Source organism: Fusarium vanettenii, assembly GCF_000151355.1.
Source record: "Fusarium vanettenii 77-13-4 chromosome 4 genomic scaffold NECHAsca_3_chr4_2_0, whole genome shotgun sequence".
In the NCBI taxonomy this organism is placed as follows: Eukaryota; Fungi; Ascomycota; class Sordariomycetes; order Hypocreales; family Nectriaceae; genus Fusarium; species Fusarium vanettenii.
In genome coordinates, this window is record NW_003315879.1 from 2,269,276 (window position 1) to 2,288,830 (window position 19,555).

Sequence of the window (19,555 nt, forward strand, 5' to 3'; positions counted from 1 at the left end):
CTCAAGCCCGTGTAAGTGCCGTGATACCTACCCTACGACTCAAACATGACCGTTCAAGGACACACACAGACTGGGTTTAGAATGTGCTTGACGTTGTTCAATGGATATAAAGACTGATTACACAGGTAAGGAAGGTATCTCAGTGACATGGTCACACTCCGCTTCAACTTGCTCGAAACATAATCAACTGGGAGCACACAACACTTGCCGGCAAACATCAGACACCACAGCTGTTACATCACGTAGTTTCACCATCAACAACTTCTGGTCATCATCATGTTCGGGCGCCCTGGATTCATATCGGGCTAAGGGTACGTACGCACGCGTGCGGCCCTTGAGAAGCGAAACTATGTCCTTCAAAATGTACATGTCAAGAAGCGAACCATCCAACTCTCTCTTTCTTTTCCCAGATCCACGATGCGTGTTTGATCAAGATTTCTCTCTCTAGAGATCGCCGATCTTATATCAGTCTAGCCCATGTTCGCCAGACCCCATATGCAAAGATGCTCCGCAGATGCACCCTTTCTTTATTTGAAATGTCATGAAAAGCAACAACACAAGAACTGTTCAGGCCACCCTAACAGGTGAAAGCCCATAAAAGAATCAACTTAGTGACGGTGGCTGCGGCGGCCGAGATGGTTGCGGCCACTGCCGTGGTTGTGGGCATGTCGTCGCATGTGATCCCTCTTGTAGACAGGCGCCGTCTGCTCGGAGGCGCTGGAAGTCTGGGTGACGGTGACGGTGTTCCAGACGGTGTGAATCTTGGGCCTGCACTTCTTGCCCTTTCCAGGCTTTCCAAACACGTTGGTGGGCTTGGGGGCGTCGGTAGGGGCGGTAGGAGCAGTAGGAGCTTCAGACTCAACGACAGCCTGAGAAGTAGGGACAGTCTCGGGAACCTCGGTCGGCTGCTGAGGAGCGTAAGTGGACTCCTCTTCGGCGGCGGCAACGGTGGCGGACGACTCGGCACCAGTAGCGCTGGGAACCTCGGGAGCGGTCGTCTTGTCATCGGAAGCAGACTTGGTAGCAGAAGCAACAGGGGCCTTGGAAGAGCCGTTATCATCATCACTGGTTGAGGGGGATCCCTGGCTGCCGCTGTCACCGTACGCCCATCCACTAAGAGGGTTGTTTCCGGGCAGCTTGCTCAGGGTACCGTCAACCTCCTCGTCAACCTCGGACTCGATGGTGCAGTCGCCCTTGTTCAGGCCGTAGGTGAGGCCAGGGCAGTTGTCCATACCGCCAGTACCAGTGTCGCAAGTATCAATGATGTGCTGCAGGAGGTCCTCGTCCCAGCCAGCCATGAAATCCGCGTGGTTGCTGTAGCCAGTGACATCACCGTTGGAAAAGACAAAAGGCTGCTCGCCCTTGCCCTCCTCCCAGCGGCCGGCGAACTTCTCGGTGTGCCAGTAAGCCTCATAGAAGAGGTGAGGCACGTGAATCCAGCCCTTGGGGCAGTCCAGATATCCGTCGTTGTCCTCGGGGTAAGCCATGTTGTTCTTGAAGTCGGTGAGGCCGGCATCGGGGTTGTAGCAGGACGGGAAGTGAACGTCAGCCCGCAGAGGCGAGTACTTGCCATCGCAAGTCCTGTCAGGGAAACCCACACCCTCACCCAGGTTGTTGGGGTCACCGACACCAGCCGTGGTGCCATCGGAGTTGGGGTCCCAAGAGGGAGGCACGAAAATGTTGTCAAGGCGAGGGCAGGTGATTCTGGCGGCGTTGACAGGTCCCTTGGAAGGGTCGAGGTTGGCCTTGGCGCCGGTCTTGGGCATAGTGCGGGTCATACTATTACCCGCAACTATCTGAAGACCAACAGGGAAAGGCTTGATGTCGTCATGAGTCTTTTCGAAGCTGAGACTGCTGTTAGAGCTTGCACTGTATAGTCGAGGAGCGTGCTGAGAGGCTCTGGTTGGTCAGGGTAGGATTCTTACAAGTAGTAGGCGTTGAAGTAGTCAAACTCAACCGACTCGAACTCTTCAGTCTTGGGGTCGCGGAAGTAGAGCGAGGGGAACCAGTAGTTACTGTTGTCACCCTTGACTAGAGCGTTACTACACTTGGAACCAGCAAGGTCCTTTCCGGTTGAGCTCTTGCCGAAGGCGCTGCCACCCATGATGGTGTGGACGTGGGTGGAAGTCTGACCGGGGAACAGGATGGGATCCATGCGACCCTTGGTGAGTTGCTTGTTGGTGAAGCGCAAGACGGCAAAGGTGCCATCCTCGTGAGCGGCAGAGGCGACACCAGCCAGGGCGGCGACGGTGGCGAGAGTGTACTTCATGATGACTTGGTGGTTGATGAATCTCGTATCTCGGAGAGTTTTGTGTGTTTCAAACGGCGGGCCCTGGCGAGACCTTGATCGGGATCCAGGCAGAAAAGAGTGTAAAAAGTGTTGATCTTGGAGTCAGTGTCTCTGGGACTCTGGACACCAATAATGAAACCTGCTGCGAACCTCGCGGGGGAGAAGAAGCAGGGAGCAGAAGTTGAAGACGGGCAAAAAAGGCGGGGGAGAGGAAACAGCGCAGGTGATACCGGAACACCTGTGGGATTGGAAGAATGAATGTGTCGCAACCAAAGGGCCGGCCACTGAATCAGAGAGCGGACGGTGAGAAGAAGGTTGACGGGGAGCCGAAAAGAGGGGAACAAACAGGATATCGCGGGGAGAGCCTGTTTTAGGAAACGAATGAAGAAGAATAGAGAGCGGACGTGCCCAGCAGCTGCTTTTGCGGTGTACGAAGGTGAAGAGAGGGAAAAGGAAGAAAAAAGAAGAATGAGCGTGTGGAAGGATAAAGAGGAGAAGTAGGTTGGACGAAGGAGGGTGAAGTGAGGGTCTTGTGTGAACGGGGGGGAGAACCTTGGCAAATCCACCATGGAGTAAGGTAACTCAAGGTAAGCAGACCGTTTGGAGAGGGGACAAAGACCCTGCTAGGCGTTTGAGTGCGTGCTACGGCATAAGGCTGCTGAGTTCAGACCGGGCCCTGACCAGCAGCTGGCGACCGGTTTGCGAGTATCTCCTGTTGGGTTTTTGCCTCGATTATCGAAGCGAGCGATGGATGAGATGGAGTTGCATGGGCCTAGCCCAAGGGTAGGGTCCATCACTAGGCCGCCACCAATTCAGGGGTCGCAAGAGCCGCCACGGCCTCATCCTAGTGTAGCAAGATAATGAAAGAGGATTGGCTAGATGCCCTCACGCCACATCCGACTTCTTATGCGCAGTGCCGGGTGCAGCGTGCCAGCTGACCAGGCTGTCAAAAAGGGCCCTCTGCTCTTGAATGGGGTCACCATGGCGAGGACCAGTGAAACGAACCAAGGTCGGCCGCTTCTTGGCATCCATCCCGATCCTTCAATTGCTGTACCTGCATCTGAGCTGAGCTAACAAACCCCTCCTCCCCGGGGACCGTTGGCGCCGCCCCGACGATGGATGGCCTAACAAGGGGGACCTTGAGGCCACCAAAGCCAAGGCCTACAAGCGTCTATGCATTTGCGGTGACGGGTGGGTGATCGTGGAAGCACACATGGCGGTGATGCGCTGGCGCTCCGTGTAACCGTCAAAAAGCCCGGCTACGGTTGAAGGTGGCTGCTGCAGGATGGGATGGGTTGCCTTATCTCGACAACGTCCATGTCCCTGCTTGCTTCATAGCACAAGAAATGTGATTGAGCAGCAAGAGGACCCGTTGCACGACCTGCAGCTCGTCCGTCTCACGAGAAGGAGAACAAAGCTGTCAGTTCTTTCAATGGAGGAGAGGCCAGGATCGGGCCGCCAGCCTCTGACGCAGCAGATCATGGAGATTACAGGGTCGCTGTGAAAGTGCCTGCAGATCAGCGACCTGGAACAAGCAGGGGTCGGGTGTCTAATTCACAGCGCTTCAACGGCCATTATTCCCGACCCCCGAGAAGTCAGTGATATGACCTACGGCAGGGATTGTATAGATGCATGTCGCGAAACGGAGCGGGTGTTTCAAGGTCGACAACCCTCTATTCAGCTGGGCTGTGAATATTTCTTTGAAAAGCAAACAAACACTGCTTCAACAAAACTCTTCCCCTTTCATGGAGACTCACAACCCGTTTTCGATGGTTCGTCATTCATGGCGATAAGCTCACGGCGGGCAACGATTTAGCCAGGGGCAGCACATGCACTAGCAGCATCTCAGCGCCAATCGACAGCGCCTCGAGCTCGCTAAAAGCTTCAGAGGCTTTTGGCTTCTCCTACAGGCGCCCTCCAGCAAAGTTGCCAACGTTGAGGGACCCACTGAAAAGGCCTGAAACGCGCTAGGGTGCTTCCTCTTGATTGACCGGCCCCACCAACGTCAATCCTCCAGAAAAAAAAAAGAAAAAGACCCGAGCTGAAATGATCCTGGCTTTCATCACGACGACAGCAAATCGAGGCCTCATGTTCATCCGACCCCCGACTTGGCCGAGGCCATCCAGGCCCTACATTGTTTCGCTTCGCCCTCGCTTAGCTTTTCGTCCCTTCCAATCCCCCCGAGTCTTGCCTTACCACACCGAGAATTCGGGATGCGTAAGGTTGGATCTGCCTTGCCAACTCAAGACCCAACCGCTCGGTCCGGCCACTCGCAGCCCCCCTTATTCTTCATCCCTATTTCCAGAGAGCAAAGCTTCTAGTTTGGTTCTAGTCTATTGTTGATGTGGGTATGACACCTGGCCGTCATTTCCACACTTTTATGCGGCGAGTCTCGATTGTCACGTTGCCTTCGAGATCGGATCAAGCCAGATTCTTCCGATGAGGCTATAGCATTTGGTGATTGCTACTACCATTGACTCTAGCCTCCTCCTATATGGGCTGCTTTACCGTCATTCTTGGTCTAGTTCCATGGTCGAGACCAGCGACGAGCTCGAAATGCTTACCAACATGTAATCCCACTGCACTGCCTGGTCGACTCAACATAGCCCTACCAACCCTTCTCGATCAAGGGTAGTCTGGCCCAGAGTAAGGAGACAGCGACTCAAATCCATTGCCTCCCGTCTTTCCACGTCATACACCGCTCTGTCAGCCACGGCAGCTTGCTTCCAGGTCCGTCTTCGATAGTAGTCTGCTGATGAGTCCAACATCTTCCTCGACCCCATCGCACCCTCTGGCCGCTCGTCCTCGACCAGCATCTTTTGACAGGCTGGCTGCAGTCACCCGCAAGGTAGGCCAAGTTACTTACGGTTCCCCTCTTTCCAAGACTCGGCGCAATTAGGCCAGGGGTTCGGGATCTGACACTGAGGGACGAGGGTCTTCGATGAAGCAGCTGCCCGATCCGGTGGCCCTCGGCATGCTGCATCTCCCATCTTCCCCCGTGATGAACCTGTAAACCCTGGGCCCGATCCTTCGCTTCGGAATTCATCTTGAGGATCGATTGATGGATGAGATGAGGGGGGCCGTCGAGTACGGGGGCAACTCGAGCCGGCCAGCCCAGGGAGCTTTGTGCGAGGCCAACCGTTACACACTCTTGATGGGGAATTGTCTGTGCCAGGTTTTGCCTGTAGGTAGCCGATCTTTCATCGAACGGGGCGGCAATATCTTTGTCGACATCCTTCTCTACCATCCTGTTCTCCCTTTCTCTCCTGTCAAGCTGTCCATCATTTCACTCTCTTTGCTTGTTAGAACGCTCACTTCCCGCGACTTGAGCCCAAGCGACCTCGGTACCTCGGGTCTTCACGTGTGCTGGGCGTCATCGCTAAAGACGGATGGTAAGATCAGTAATTTCGTTGACAGGGGAGAGAGAATCAGGGCCGAAAAGGCGTAGTGGGCAAAGGGAGTTGCCATGGCCGAGTCATCTGCCATCAGGTAGGCAGCAACGAATTATTTGATTTACTTTCCCAGCCTTGGGACAAGGGTTCGGATCTTGTGGTTGTTATTAAGCTTGGTAAAGCCCTCACCAGGTTTAGGAATCCCCCAAAGCCTCTCGACATATGGCCTCGCTTGACCCTCAGTAGCTACATTACACATTAGGGTAGCAACCCGCCGTCAACACCCTCATACCCGGGTTCCCTGTTACCGTCTTCTGCGCTCTTCTATATCCATATTTTGCAACAACAAATTAGACATCTTAGGCATCACCAGCCCCTTTCGCCTATCATCTTGCCCCCATCTCTTGCACGCTGTCTACTTGGGTCTTCATTCACAACTACCCCTTCTCACCCGTATAGTCGACGCATATGCTCTGAATCCCGTTCCTTTAATAGATGTATTAAATACTAGGACTAAATCCCACTAAGCTGCCGTGTCATATGTCACACGCTCCCGAAGATGGGGGCAGATGTTATGCCAGGTCACTGTCGATAAAGTTTGTAATCTGTCTGATAACGGATTCCACAAAGGCCTAGCAACACACAGCGAGGTTTGCATGTCCTCTAGGGTAAGGTAAAAACCATCTTGATAAGTTCAGAAGATGAGAACATGTTGATTGTCCAACTTCCCGCCTTTCAAAAAGGGTTGATTGTGCACTTTGGCAAGTCTCTCTGAGAAGACAAACACATCATGACAGCACCAGGCGAACTAATTTTGGAAGAAACATAGTCGCAGAGACTATTGCCTCCCTGTCACTAATCTAAAGCTTCAAGAAGAAAGATCCGCTTGTGATGCTCGGCAAGTGTGATGGAGATACCGAGGGGGATAGAACGGTTGTCCTTGATGAAGGGACCAGAGGACGGGCTTGTCTACGTAGTTATTATATGTTACATTTTAGATGTTCATTGAAAAGGGCATTCGAGTCTGGTCAGGCCGACTCAACTCAATTAATCACCACCTGTCGAAGTTGGATACAATGCCATAACCTGGAGTCCTACCCTCCCACCGGGTACATGTCCAGATATCGCCCAATGTCAAGGGCGAAACCATCGAATCGACATATTCGGGAAACTAGAATGCTTCTGCACATTTGTTTGATTATTTCTGCTATCTTCATAGTACATCGTAACGGCTCGTAGTGGCTCGTCCGCATGCGAAGCGTCCTGTGGTTGCGTCTATCCAATACTACGGCCCACGGGACACCGCTCCCAAACTGTGAAAAGTGCTAAACTAGTATCATGAGATGAGAAGGGCTACATATGAGAAACTGGAGCAATATACTGTCGATCCTTGGGAATGAATATCAACACCACAACTCTGAAGTTGGCAGGGGGCCAGGTAATGACTGCGACGATACTCGAGGGGTCAAATATGGACCACTACACGTCAAGAGTAACTTTAATGTCTCCGGGGACGTGAATATAATTCAGTTTTCGAGCTGCAAGTGCTTCCATTTGCAATCGTGATGCCATGCAGCTTACCCTGCCGACCCTCCTCAGGAACCGCCCCGTCAAGAGCCACCCAAACATGGAACTCAACCGCATTTTGGACCAACATGGCCGGTAGCAATGATGGCCAAGGCTACCAGTCTTCCAAGCAAACACCATTGGATTAATAGACATGGCCACGTCATTGAGAATTTCAGAATCGCTCTGTCGTACCCCCAAATGTATCTTCTCTTGATCATCTGGCTCCTGCGGGGCGTCTGTTGGATATGAAATTCCCGAGTTCCCTCTCTGCAGTACGACACGCCACCATGGCTCCTATCATTCTTGCAGAGACCAAGAATCCCAACTGAATGTAACGGACCTCTGAAAAGGGTGCTCTGGAGAGAAGGCGCCATGTCATCCATGTCATCCTGGCCCAGTCGAGTTGAGACACTTGGTTCGCCTTGTCCCGCCTCACATCGCCTCACCTCCACTACCCGCTCACCCAACACCTCAACAAGAGGCGGGATAGAAAGAAAGCAAGTAGGCGATTGCATCATGAGAAATAGTCTGAGTCGCCAGAAAAGAGTTCCGCGTCTGCATGGATCAACCATGCATGAACGCCCGGGTATCATCCTGCATGCATCCTGACTCTTAAAACCTGATAGCTTTAAGCCCACTTGACGCCGTGCTGGATCCTCTGATGACCCATTGGCTCCTCTAGAGAGACCTACTATTGCAACCAGCGGGTACTCTTCCCGTAAAGCCGATGGCCTACCCTTATCTCGGCCTCTCATTTTCTAGATTCACCATCCGCGGCATGGGATGTCAAGTGTCATAATCTCCTTCGTCACTGGTAGTGGATGCGTGTCTAGGCAGAATTAGACCGGCCTATCCTCTTGCTGAAAGCATTGCTGTTGGTGCGAATACGCGGCGCAACCCTCGTTGTGTTCGGCCGAGAGCCAAGGCCCTGCTTCGATCCATAGTCTCACTGGAGGCAACCAAGAGAGACGCTGATTCCTCCATTTTGTAACAAGATCAAATAGCTTTTCCCTTTGCTCTCTGATTCAGAGTCGTATCTTGCCGTCTCTGGCGAATTGGGAAATACTTGGACATTTTCATGTCACGAGCCGGGGAGTGGCTTCAATAGCCGCAGTGCACTTTGCCATTCTCCAATCCGACTTGTCACATGCCAAGTGGCGCTGTCCATTCCGACACCCCCCTTCAAGTGAAGATGCATGGAGCCTGGGAAAGACAGGGACAGAGACAGGAAGTGTGAGAGAGATGACAGTTGCTGGTTTCGGAATACCCTTCAAAGGAGCTAGCCACTGTCAAGAGCAACCAACCTTGTTTAGTCCAACCAACATCACACAAGACAGCCAAAGCCGCTGCCGTCAAGGGGGGTTGGGCTCACCGGTGAGGAGCCCCATGTAGGGCTAAGAGTCGATGAGGAGCACCAAAAGGGATAGAGCCTCCTGGGGATGGGTATTGCTGGCGCGGGGGCGCAACGCGGGCGCAGATGGAGGCGCAACGCCAAAATTGCCGCCGTGCTCAGAGGCTGAGAGACAGGTCTCACACCTTTCTCCAGACCTTGGCATGATCGACGGCTCGGAAAACATGCTGTCAACTTGTGGTTAACACGTGCCCATGGCCATGGCCATGGCCGCGCCCGTACCCGTCCGTGTCTGCCGTGCCCCTCGTGTGCCGCTAGAACATTCACTGCTCTGCTCTGCCCTTCCAGCTTGGAATGTTTTGGGGCCAAGTCTTTGGGCGTCTCTGTGATAATTCCACGGCCCTTCTTTCTGTCCTTCTCTCTTCCCCCATCTCCCCCGGTATCGGCCGGCGAGGGCCACCAAGAACATGCCGTCAAGGCATCGCACCAGGTCCAACCGAGCTAGGAATGGCCAAGGGTTTTTCTTCTTTTCATGGCGAATTTTCGCACAAGTTGCCACCCACTCAGGCGGGTCGAAGAAATCACCGCCGCTCTCCTCATACAATTTTGGTGCTGATACCGGCGGTGTTTTTTTCGACCCGCCTGCCACTCAACAGGGCTCGTCGCTGGCTGCGGGGACAAGCTGCAGATCTCGGAGATCAATGAGATTAGCCGTCTGCTCATCTAGATACTAGGTGCATAAGCAATAATATCCGTCCGGAGGAAGAAAGCGACTCCATTGGCTTGGAGCAAGGGGACCTCGCCAAGACATTGATGAGCAGGGATGGTCCGAGTTGCTGAAATTGGAGGTAGGTTGGTTACACAGAATGTTGCAGAACTGATGGCGTCCGTGCCGTAGATGCCCGCAACAAGCTCTTGGCCAAAGGGCGGCAGCCTCGCCACCGTGACTCTTTATTTCCGTAGGGCTTCGTAGGGCCTAGTACGATGACCAGCTGCTCTCAGCTGCTGTACAGGGTGTCAGCTGTCAGCGCCTCGATGCTCAGCTCGGTGCAATCCCACCTCGTTGATCCGCCCGAACCCACGACGCCAACCATTATCAGCTCACACTGCAGAATGCACAAGGCAAAATGCAGAATGCATATGCATATATGCAGTCATCGCGGCCATGGCCTATTCGTTGAGACATCAAGACCCCTCCACCCGGATTGCAATGTCGACAAGGCACGGGCAGGTACCCGTGGCTCAATGTCTCAACCATGCGAGACAGCGCGCAACTCGAGCTATCTCGATCTGAGCTCTGGTTGGCGGATTCTCACCTAGCTCCATCCATCTTGTCTGTTCTCTCAGCCATGGAAAGCCGGGCTTGTTACCGAGTATCCGTTCATTTTCAACTCTTGACAGTGAGGGTCAGTCAAAGGAGGTAGGTCGACGACGGTTTGAAACACATGCCATGGGCGTCGGAGCTAACCTCCCGTCGATGTCAGTGGTGGGTTAACTCTCGTCGGCGATGGGTCCTCCTTACGCTCGCTCCAGGCACAGTTGAAAGCAGCCAACAGTCAAACCTGACTAGTAAATCGATGGCAGCGGTCCGCGCAAAACCCGGTTCGTCGCGTGGTTGCACCCGTGCGGGGTGGCCCTGGGACGACCCGTTTTGCATGCGTCGGGAAACGGACTGGACGCATACAGTATGGTCATAGCTTCTTTGGTTGCCATGAGGCGAAGCTGTCGTGATGCTGTAAAACCGACGATCACCGCAGGGTGGTGTGCAAGGATGCCGGCCACCTGGATCTTGTGCCCTCATGCTCTTTCTCGCGGGAAAAGACGTTGAACTTTTCGACGAGACATTATGTCGTCTTGTGCTCATATCCTCCTTGTGTTCTCGTCGTCGTCATTGCACCCTACTTCCAATTGAGCATTGGTGCATCAGCACCCCCTTGATCCGATTTAGTCGTCATGATCTGTCATATTGAGTTGTTCTCATCATGCTCCCCAAGCCACTAGTACGGGGTCGCTCACTGTAGTGAGATAACTAGTCTCGTCAGTCGCACATCCATTGTCCTCAACGACAATGTTAGCCCAAAGCCGTCGACAGGGATGAGCTGGCTGGTTACTCTCTGTTGTTCCACCCCAATATGGAACCTAAACCACACGCGGAGAGACGGGCATCACAGCGCCGTTGACTGGAACTGGAATGTGAGCGTAGTCAAATCATGTCGAGCCGCGTTATGGCAGCACGCTTTGATGAAGAGAGTTCCTGCTAAGGCCCACGAAACGGGTAAGGGCACCATCTTCTCTCGCATTCTGCGGGACCATCCCTCTTCCCTCATTTGTGTTGTCCCAATGGTCGCCTGGCCGCTTCATGTTGTTGATTCGACGCTTGCCCGCGAGATCTCAGACCAATGTGGGCGACCCTTCGCTTGTCCGCTGGCGACACCTCTAGCTCTGAGACATGTGGGCATGCCACTCCGGGCTGGCCCTATGTCATGAGGATCAATGCGTAAAGAGACTTATCACTTCTGCAGACGTCGCAATTTGACAGCCTGCATTTGATTGCTATTGGCGAGCCCAGAATCATGGATTCGGCTTCCCGAATAGAGATCTGAGAACTCAGAATAGGTAGCGAATGTGTCGCACCAGCGGCATAGATTTCCCTGCCCAGCTTATGACCCGTAATCGGGCATGCATATCGCTGTGAGGTACAGAATATGGAGCACATTTCATACCTCATGGGGTGGGCTAAGGCGTCGAGGCGCTCCTCGCAACGCAAGACTCGGGGTATCTGTCACCGTGCTGACCATCCCGTTATAGTTTTGCAGCTGAAATGCGTTCTATGTCTCGATGCCGGGTATTAGACAGACCTTTTTCATCGTAAACTTCCATTGGAGACTTCATTCCAAATCGATGATGGAGACTTGAATCGGAAATGCAAGTCCTCGGCACTGATCGTGTCTCGATACTTCCACACGTTCCGCGCAAGCACATGCTTATTATGGTTAAACATAGAATCCATATCCAGCCATGGACCTGCAAGGGAGAGGCCATGATCGTGTCCCTCGACGTGACCTCAACACCTTATTTCATGTACCCAACTGTAAAGACTCGCCACTGGGCCGCCCTAGGTGCAGATCTAGCCCGTCAGTCATCTTCTGATAGCCGGAGAGCTTCCCCTGACTGAGACTGGAGAGCAACGCCAGGTCTCGGACCGCATACGCGCATGAGTATCCACAGAGCTACTCCTTAAGCAGCCTGCAAGTGTTCCCCTGCGATGAACAGCGTCGATCGATATGTCTCCACCAGCGAGGCCAGAGAATAGAACTTGTTCTGGGACGTGTTTTACCGGCTCTGTGGTGAGATGCAGGTCGCTGTCATGATGCATCTCTTAGAGAGCCCTTCGCACTGACGCATCCACTGACTTCCCCTAACCCGCGTGCAAGAAAGTGTTGGACGATTTGAGAATAACCGCTCTCTTTGTTTCTCTTGAATTAGCTGAGTTCGAGTTGCGCGCGTGTGTAAAATAGCGTTCTTGATATATATAGTAAGGTATATCAGTTGCTTGTCGATATAGCAGGGTCATGCCTGTGCCGTTTCCCCAAACCAGACATGATGAAAACAGAGAAAAGTCGTGGGTATACCGAGCATGCCAGTGCTATCATCATTCTGAAAAAAGATACTTGAAACCCGCAAAACAATGTCAGTGACCACGCAGCCAGTTTATCCCTCCTTGTCGTGTATGTCCCGGTGCTTGCCCTGTGCCCTTCCAAACGCCAGAAAAATCCAGAGTATATATTATCGCGCCGAGCGGCGGCGTCTCTTGCCTTGAGAGGACGTTTCGCCATCATCTGGCTCGCCATCACTCGAGTCGTCGTGACCTCTTGCATTCTTTGACCTGTCGTTGCCCTTCTTGATTGAGATGATACACCCTTGCTCCTTTAAGCGCTTGGTCAGCCTCGTACTGGCCTGCATACCCGGGAAATCCTTTGCAGTATAGACGGTAAAGACGTCGCTTTTAGCCTCGACGAGGACAGGGAAGTGCCTTAGCTCTCTTGCTCGTGCTGGGTCAATCTTTACAAGGCTGAATTTGAGGCGGAACGAGCCAGGCGTGCGGCAGGAGAGGTCTGGAAAGCAGAAGAAGCAGCCTTCTTCATCGTGCTCATCTTTGCCGACAAATGGGGCACCGACTAATGAACCCATAAGCCGCCGTTGTTGTCGGTACTCCTCAGGCATGAAAGATGCATCTCGGGCACCACTCTCATCGTATATTGAGCAGCTCATCACATAGTGACAGTAACGTAGCTGCTTGCTGATCTCTTCTGGAGTGAGGTTGGGTCCTTCAATAATGAGCTGAACGATTGGGGGAGGATCAACGACTCTTCTGTCCCTCTCGCCGAAGCCACATGATCGAGCGGCTACGGGTTGCTGACGGATCCTCAACTTGTAGTTGGCATCAATATCTCCGAGACGTTTACTGCTGCTGATGCTGCTGCTGCGACTTCCGCTGCCGGCGCCAGGACTGAGCAGGTCAGATATTCTCATGGGATCTGGCCTCGATTCAGTTGGTGAGGCGGCGGGACTATTTGGATTTGTGCCGCTGATCATGGGAGCAGTCGTCGGGAGGAATTGCTGGCCGGTGAAGCGCGGAATGGCACGCATGTCGACTGATGGAGGACGCTGCGTGTATCCAAACGGTTGCTGGTTTTCTGAGATTGAGGGCACCCGAACGAGTTGTGACATGTGGCGGCCCTGTAACATGTCTGGTCTTTCAACGGCAGGGGAAGAAAAATGAGGTGGGGGATGCGCCTTGGGTTCATAGTGCCTTTGCTGGTCGAGGGTGCCACTGGAAGTGTGATGGGACGGCACGCTGAGAGGAGGCGGAGGATGTGAGACCTGCGGAGCGGTTGACATATCGGTCAACTGGTATCCATGACCGGGTCGTGGGGGCTGCAGCTGTGAGGGACGGCGGCTGCCAGGGGCGCCAGTTGACATGCTCGCTGGAGAAGACAGCTGGTGATCGTAGTGTGGTTGCATTTGTGGTTGATGAACTGAGCCGCGGGGAGCATAATGGGGATCGGACCAGCTTGTGGCTGTGGTGGCATATGGACGTGACATGGCTTCTGACATGGCTTCCGACATTGTATCAGGCCGCCGCGAACTCTTCGCGGCAGTCTCAACGGCTGTGAGGGACATGGACGTCGAATTTCAACTGGCGAGGGTCGCCATCAAGAAGTATGCACGAGAGAAAGGATGGAGAGCGGCAGTTGTCAAAGCTAGGCAGCTTGGGCAGGGTGAGTGGCGGCCTAGATCACTTGCGTCGAGTCGATAAACTTACACAGCCCAGGTATCCGTACAAAAGCTGCAGCGTCCAATGAGGTATGTGGATCGACCAAGTCAAAGGGGACAAGAGGGACGGGAGGTCCAGTCGCCCACCACTTCCAGGGAGCTGGCTGGCAGAAGGAATGCGGATGGGTCCACCCAGCGGGTGACGGGGGAGTACGCGATGGATATGGCAGGGCAGTGAACCAACAGAGACAAGGCGTGCAGCCTCTCGAGGCCGAATCCGTGTGAAGAGACTAATGAAATGACTGAGGTCAAAGCCCTCGCTCGGACGAAACCGTCAGTGGTGGCCAACAAGTCGTGGGTGAAGCTGGAGTTGCAATGAAGGGCGCCAAGGGAAATGGGAGAGGGAGACCAAGAAATGAAGTGCCGTGGGTTGTCGTGATGGAGAAAACTGCGAGAGAGGTCGCCAAAGTTCACACCCCACCCACATCCACGCCCACGAGAGAGCCGGATTTGGTTCGCTGCCGAGCCTGAGGCGGAGAGAAGGCAACGCGAAGAGACGGGGCGCCTCGTGCGAAAGGAAACGGGCACGAACGAAAACGAATCCGTTCACGGGTGAGAAATGACCTAATCCGTGGGTTCTCGAGAGAGTAGAATGCGGCGCCGTCGACAATACCCGGTGGACTCGAAGGCGAGATACACGACTGAGAGATCAGGGTGGCTGATGCGGCGCAGAGAGAAAGGACTTCTCAGGTCGAGGTCGAGGTCGAGAACGAACTGGTTCGATGACGAAGGGCCGGGGCGGCTGAGGCGGGAGAGAAAAAAGAGGAGAATATTCTAAAGCCAAAGTATATTCCAGAGAAGCGAAATGGTATGGTATTGTAGATTGACTCGAGGCCCAGCGGTGGAGAATATGTCGAGGTCGTTGATGGTACAACTAAACCCGACGTTGCCAGAGTTTCTAGTCGAAGAAGGGACACACAGCTGAAACGAGCTAGAGAAAGACACACTCAAGAAATCAGCCAAATACGAAGCTAAAATCGAGTTCCCCAGAGAATTCCAAATAGAGATCCAAGAGAGGACCGCAATCAAGAGCTGAGATCAGAGGTTAAATCGCGGTGAGAGTGTAGATTGGAGGCGTCGTGATAAGTAAGTAACAAGGAGATGGCCAAGTACGATTCGATGGTTGATGCGGATGGCAGTGGCGGAGAATTGATTATTAAGGTACTGACTGCACCGCACCTACCTTAGTAGCCACAGCCAACTGGGCCTTCCACTTCCACAGCTGCCAACCGAGAGATGCGTTGCCGGGTGTCAGGTACGGACAAGAGTGGGAGCAGGCTGTACCCAGGTAGGTACATCTGGGCCTGAAGCTACCTTCCGGCTTGATTGACCTGGTACCACCTACCTGCCCGAGGAAGGTCGGTAGGCAAAGGCAAGGCGACCAAGGTCGTAGGTAGGGAAGGTAGATAGGTCGACATCGCTTAAACGCCAATTCCAATAACTCCATCCTACCTTCCTGTGCTGACCTACCTTACCTCCATGAGCTGCTTGCCTAGGTAGGTACCTGGGGAGGGCCAGGAGGTGTGGTTCTGGAGGCGTGGGAAGTACCTGCCTAGGCGACAAGGTCCGGCAAATCACCCCAATCTTCAATGCAGGCAAGGCGGGGAGTTGGGCTGGGCAAGCAAGGCAGGAGGTACCCAGCTAGGTAGTTGGCGCGGATTGCTGCATGATGGAAGGTCTCAGGAGATCTGCCCTTGCAACCCAACCTGAGTCTCGACCTACGTAAATATCAAAAAGCCCCCTTCTTTCTCCATTTCTCTCGTCTCTTCCCCCATGCAGGCTGTCCATTCCACGGTATGTCACTCACAGACGTACTTGAGATGACCAAATCTCACCTGCCGACAATCTTCTCGAGCCGGCTTGTGACCAGTGAACGGGGGGCTTCGGACATCGGACAGTGGATGGGAAACAGATGAGCCAACCTTGTCGAGGCGCCACGGATCCTTCAGAAACTCAAGCGGGCCAGTGTCAGCGACCCATGCGTGGTAGGGTTCCCGTCCCAGCAACTAGGCCGAGCTACAGACATCAGCTCGCCCAATTGGTGATCTCGTACCTCTTTGACGATACTCCCAACGCTTCGCATTGCCTTGCCTGAAGAACCGAACCTGTCAGCTTCTGTGCCATGAATAGATACACGCCAAGCAGCATGCCACTCGCACCGGCCGGGTGCCCATGAACTTGGCCTGGGCAGGCGGTATGGTACAGGGGTGATTGCTCAGGCCCCGGGGGAGGCCTTGAGGAGGGGGGCAGCTGGGGCGATGATCGCTGGGTTCGGCCATGCTGAGAGGCACGGCATCACAAGGACAACGACCGCATGCTTGCCAACAGTGGTATCCGAGGGGGTATCAGAGAAGCAGAAGCTCGTCTGGGGAAGATGGAGAAGAAGGTCTGTGGAGACGTTTTAACCGAGGTCCCAAGACCAGCCTATCCTCCAAACTCTTCTTCCAAAAGACCAAGACAGCTTCATCGACAATCATCAATGGCTGCCGGTTGAGGCTCCCGACAGAGGTCGGCAACCTCGGGCCCGTCAGGCTCGGGGAATCGGGACACCGGTTCGCACTTTGGATGCCGGGGCTGGGATCTACCCGCGGCCGGCCATGGCGCCGCCCGTGTTTCAATCTCGGCGAATCTTCACCACGCGCCTCAGGGCAGGTCTAGCCCGCAGAGCCTTATGGACGGGCCAGTTGATTGGTGATAGACGCAGATGTTGATCGCAGCAGAGACGGTTGCCCTACCTTGCGTGACTCGACTGTTGAACCCTTTGTTGGTGGGCAAGGGATGAGAAGGGAGCAAAAAGCAACGACAACTGGGTGCCGTCGGCTTCGAAATCAACGAGTCCAGACTTGTCACAAAATGTTAGTCTGATGGTTGGCCAAGCTGGTGTTGGCTCCCAGCGCCACGGCGTTCTCTGGCTTTGTTGGGTCCTCAGCCATGACCAGAGCTGTCTTGCCCTCATTATTGTCTCGTTAACGGGTACGGATAATTGGACGCTTCATCGGAGAGCGGTCCGATGATGCTTATTCTCGACGATGAGGAGCCCGGCCGGAAAAGAAAAGGCTTTCCCACCAGGCGTGGCCAGTTAGCTCGCCTCCATCCCTTTCGACATCCGCGCAACCACCTAGCCGCCCAATAGTTGCAAAGACCCTGCCGCACTTTGTTCTCTGTCAAGCGCCGCTGTCAATCCCTCGTCCCCGGAGTCTGGATCCCGTCTCCAGCTTGCTTTGGCGTCGAAGCTCAGGCCGCCTGTTAGTGCTGATGACCACCACGCGAGAGCGCCACACGGTTCTGCCATGGATCCATTGCTGGAGCTCTGAGAGCAGATTATGGATGACCTTGGAATCTCGATGAGTCTTATGGGGCGACTCTGCTACGTAGGGCCTCGTACGTGAGAATTCAGGGCTGCTGGTAGGTACACCACAAGTCACGAGGAGAAGATCTCTTCCTAACCAAACTCTTATTGCATCTCTCTCTCAGCCGTGTTGGTCGAGACGCTTCCTGACCACTGTACAGGATGCGGCCGTGCGGCGTTGTTGGCTCAACCCTGGATCCCTGGAATCCTTGATTCAAGGAACTCAGCTCCAAGGACCCGGAGCGTGGGTGATCACCCGAGCTAGGATGAGTTTGGTCCCAACGTTGCCGTGTCTCCCCCATTTCTTGGTTGCTGTACATTTACGACGCTATTTGCTCGAGTACGCGAAGCCAAGCCGCCCATAGCTCGAGCCTCCCGCCCGTTCCCGCTTGGCCCCTTCAACAACCCCTAGCAGTCATGGCAAAGGAATCTCACACGCGAACGCAGCTGGACCCTCATGTCCCAATCATGCAATTGCGCAGATGCAATTCTGATTGCTGCTTGGTCGGTTGGCTTGGAGTGGTCCAGACGCCCTGTCTGTCAGCGGGAGCTCATGATTGGCTTCCATTCCGCAGGGACCGCATTACAAGCACGTTGGTGATGATTGAGGATGGATAACGAACTGATCACCAATCTGGTTAACTTGACAATCGATCGTGGTTGTCCCAAGCCAGACAGACTCGCTTGTCAGCCAACGACGACCCCCCTCCTTTTCTCAGCACCAGTGGCACTACCTGCATCTCGGTTTGAGAATGCGTGTCTCTCTGTTGGTTGCTGACCTCCCGTCTGCCAGAGCCTCTTGGGGTCAAGGGTCTTGGCCACTCAGGATGACTAGCTCTGGCATGGCGCTGACTGGTTGCATCCCAGATATGATGTGCCAATCAACAACTCGTCGGTGAAAACAACATGAACATGCATTGATCTGCACAACTGCTCCCTGACCGCCTCATAGCGTCGGCCTGAAGTTGAGGGGTCTAGGAGTTGAGGGGCTTGAGTCCCTTCTCACATGTTCTCAACCCTCCAACAACGCCGTGCCAGCCGTGAGGGAACCGTCAGTCTGAGAGCAGATTCATCATTCCCCTAGCTCGGTGCCAAGGGAGGCTATCGAGTGATGGAACGCCTCGTTCGGACTTTGGCAAATCCAACCCCGTGTCCTTGGAACGGTTCAAACGCCAACGTCTTGATGCAGTCATACCCCAAGATCGGCAGACGTTCCACAGCAGCTTCATCGCGAGCTCCTAACCACTAAGCACTCGCTTGGCAAGCCCTCCGTTCCTGTACTACGCTAGCGGGAATGAGGCCTGGGCGAGCAGCCAGCCAAGTGGTGGCCATGCCCAAAGACCACCATCAGACGTTTCTTGGCCATCTGCATCTCGTGTTACACATACCTATCGGGGCCGGACGGCTTTGTCCCGAGTCATATGGTACATCTGCCCACCGCCTCGACCGCAGAGATGGGGGAGCTCAACAACATGAGCTGCTCCAGACCAGGAGGCGAGGGGGTACGCACATACTGGGCTGATAAACGGGCGTTGCATCCAGCTATGCGGTTAAGGTTCTGTCACCAGAACAAGACTAGGTTCATGGCAACAGGGCAGGCCCTCGTTACTGTAGGTTGTCAGCCACACACACCATCCTGTGAGCATCTGCCAACTTGTAGGGGGGGTGATAACGCTCAAGCTCTGGTCGTCACTCTATCACAAACACGCATGGATCGGATGTGATACTGTGACGACCTGGCTCTGAGCATGTGTTTGACCGCAACTCTCTGCTTACTTGTCTCAGTATCTCTTGCTAATGGCTAAACTGTTCCATATCATTCATTGCCAGCGAGAGGAGAGAAAACATGGCCCTGGAGGTGCAAATCAGACCAGTACGTCGCCCTGAGCAAGGCCTTCGGGAATACTGAGAGTTCCCTCTTTGGACAGTCATTGCCTAGCCATGTAAGTCTGCAGAGAGTGTTGATATATTTGTGAGCTCGGAGAAGTGTATGATTGAAATTGTCATTTCTTGATGAAGAGCTCATTGGGGGTGAGCAGCCCTGCAGACATCCATACACCTTTAAGAAGACATGAGACAATTTATTCGATCATAGTCAGGCTGTTGAACTCGTGACATTATCGGGGGTCAGAGATAAATGAAAGCGAATCACCGTGAATGCCCCGGTATCCAAGTCTCAACCACGGAGTGAGATGAGCAAGTGAGAAGGAAATTGGACATAGATATCAGGAGTCCAACTCTTTGGCCGGGGGACAAGTCCCAAAAGA

General features: G+C 53.9%; 2 protein-coding genes across 2 annotated transcripts; both read right to left on the reverse strand.

Moving 5' to 3' along the window:
- Positions 1-608: 608 nt before the first annotated feature.
- Positions 609-2,269, reverse strand: NECHADRAFT_39031 (uncharacterized protein; the record flags this gene model as incomplete). The annotated part of the gene is made up of 2 exons (XM_003052200.1): positions 609-1,845; positions 1,926-2,269. 2 exons carry the CDS (start codon positions 2,267-2,269, stop codon positions 609-611), a joined length of 1,581 nt encoding a protein of 526 aa, XP_003052246.1.
- A 10,119-nt stretch (positions 2,270-12,388) lies between these two features.
- On the reverse strand, positions 12,389-13,732 carry NECHADRAFT_79226 (uncharacterized protein; the record flags this gene model as incomplete). Its single annotated transcript, XM_003052201.1, has 1 exon — positions 12,389-13,732. One exon carries the CDS (start codon positions 13,730-13,732, stop codon positions 12,389-12,391), a length of 1,344 nt encoding a protein of 447 aa, XP_003052247.1.
- Between the last annotated feature and the right edge of the window lie 5,823 nt (positions 13,733-19,555).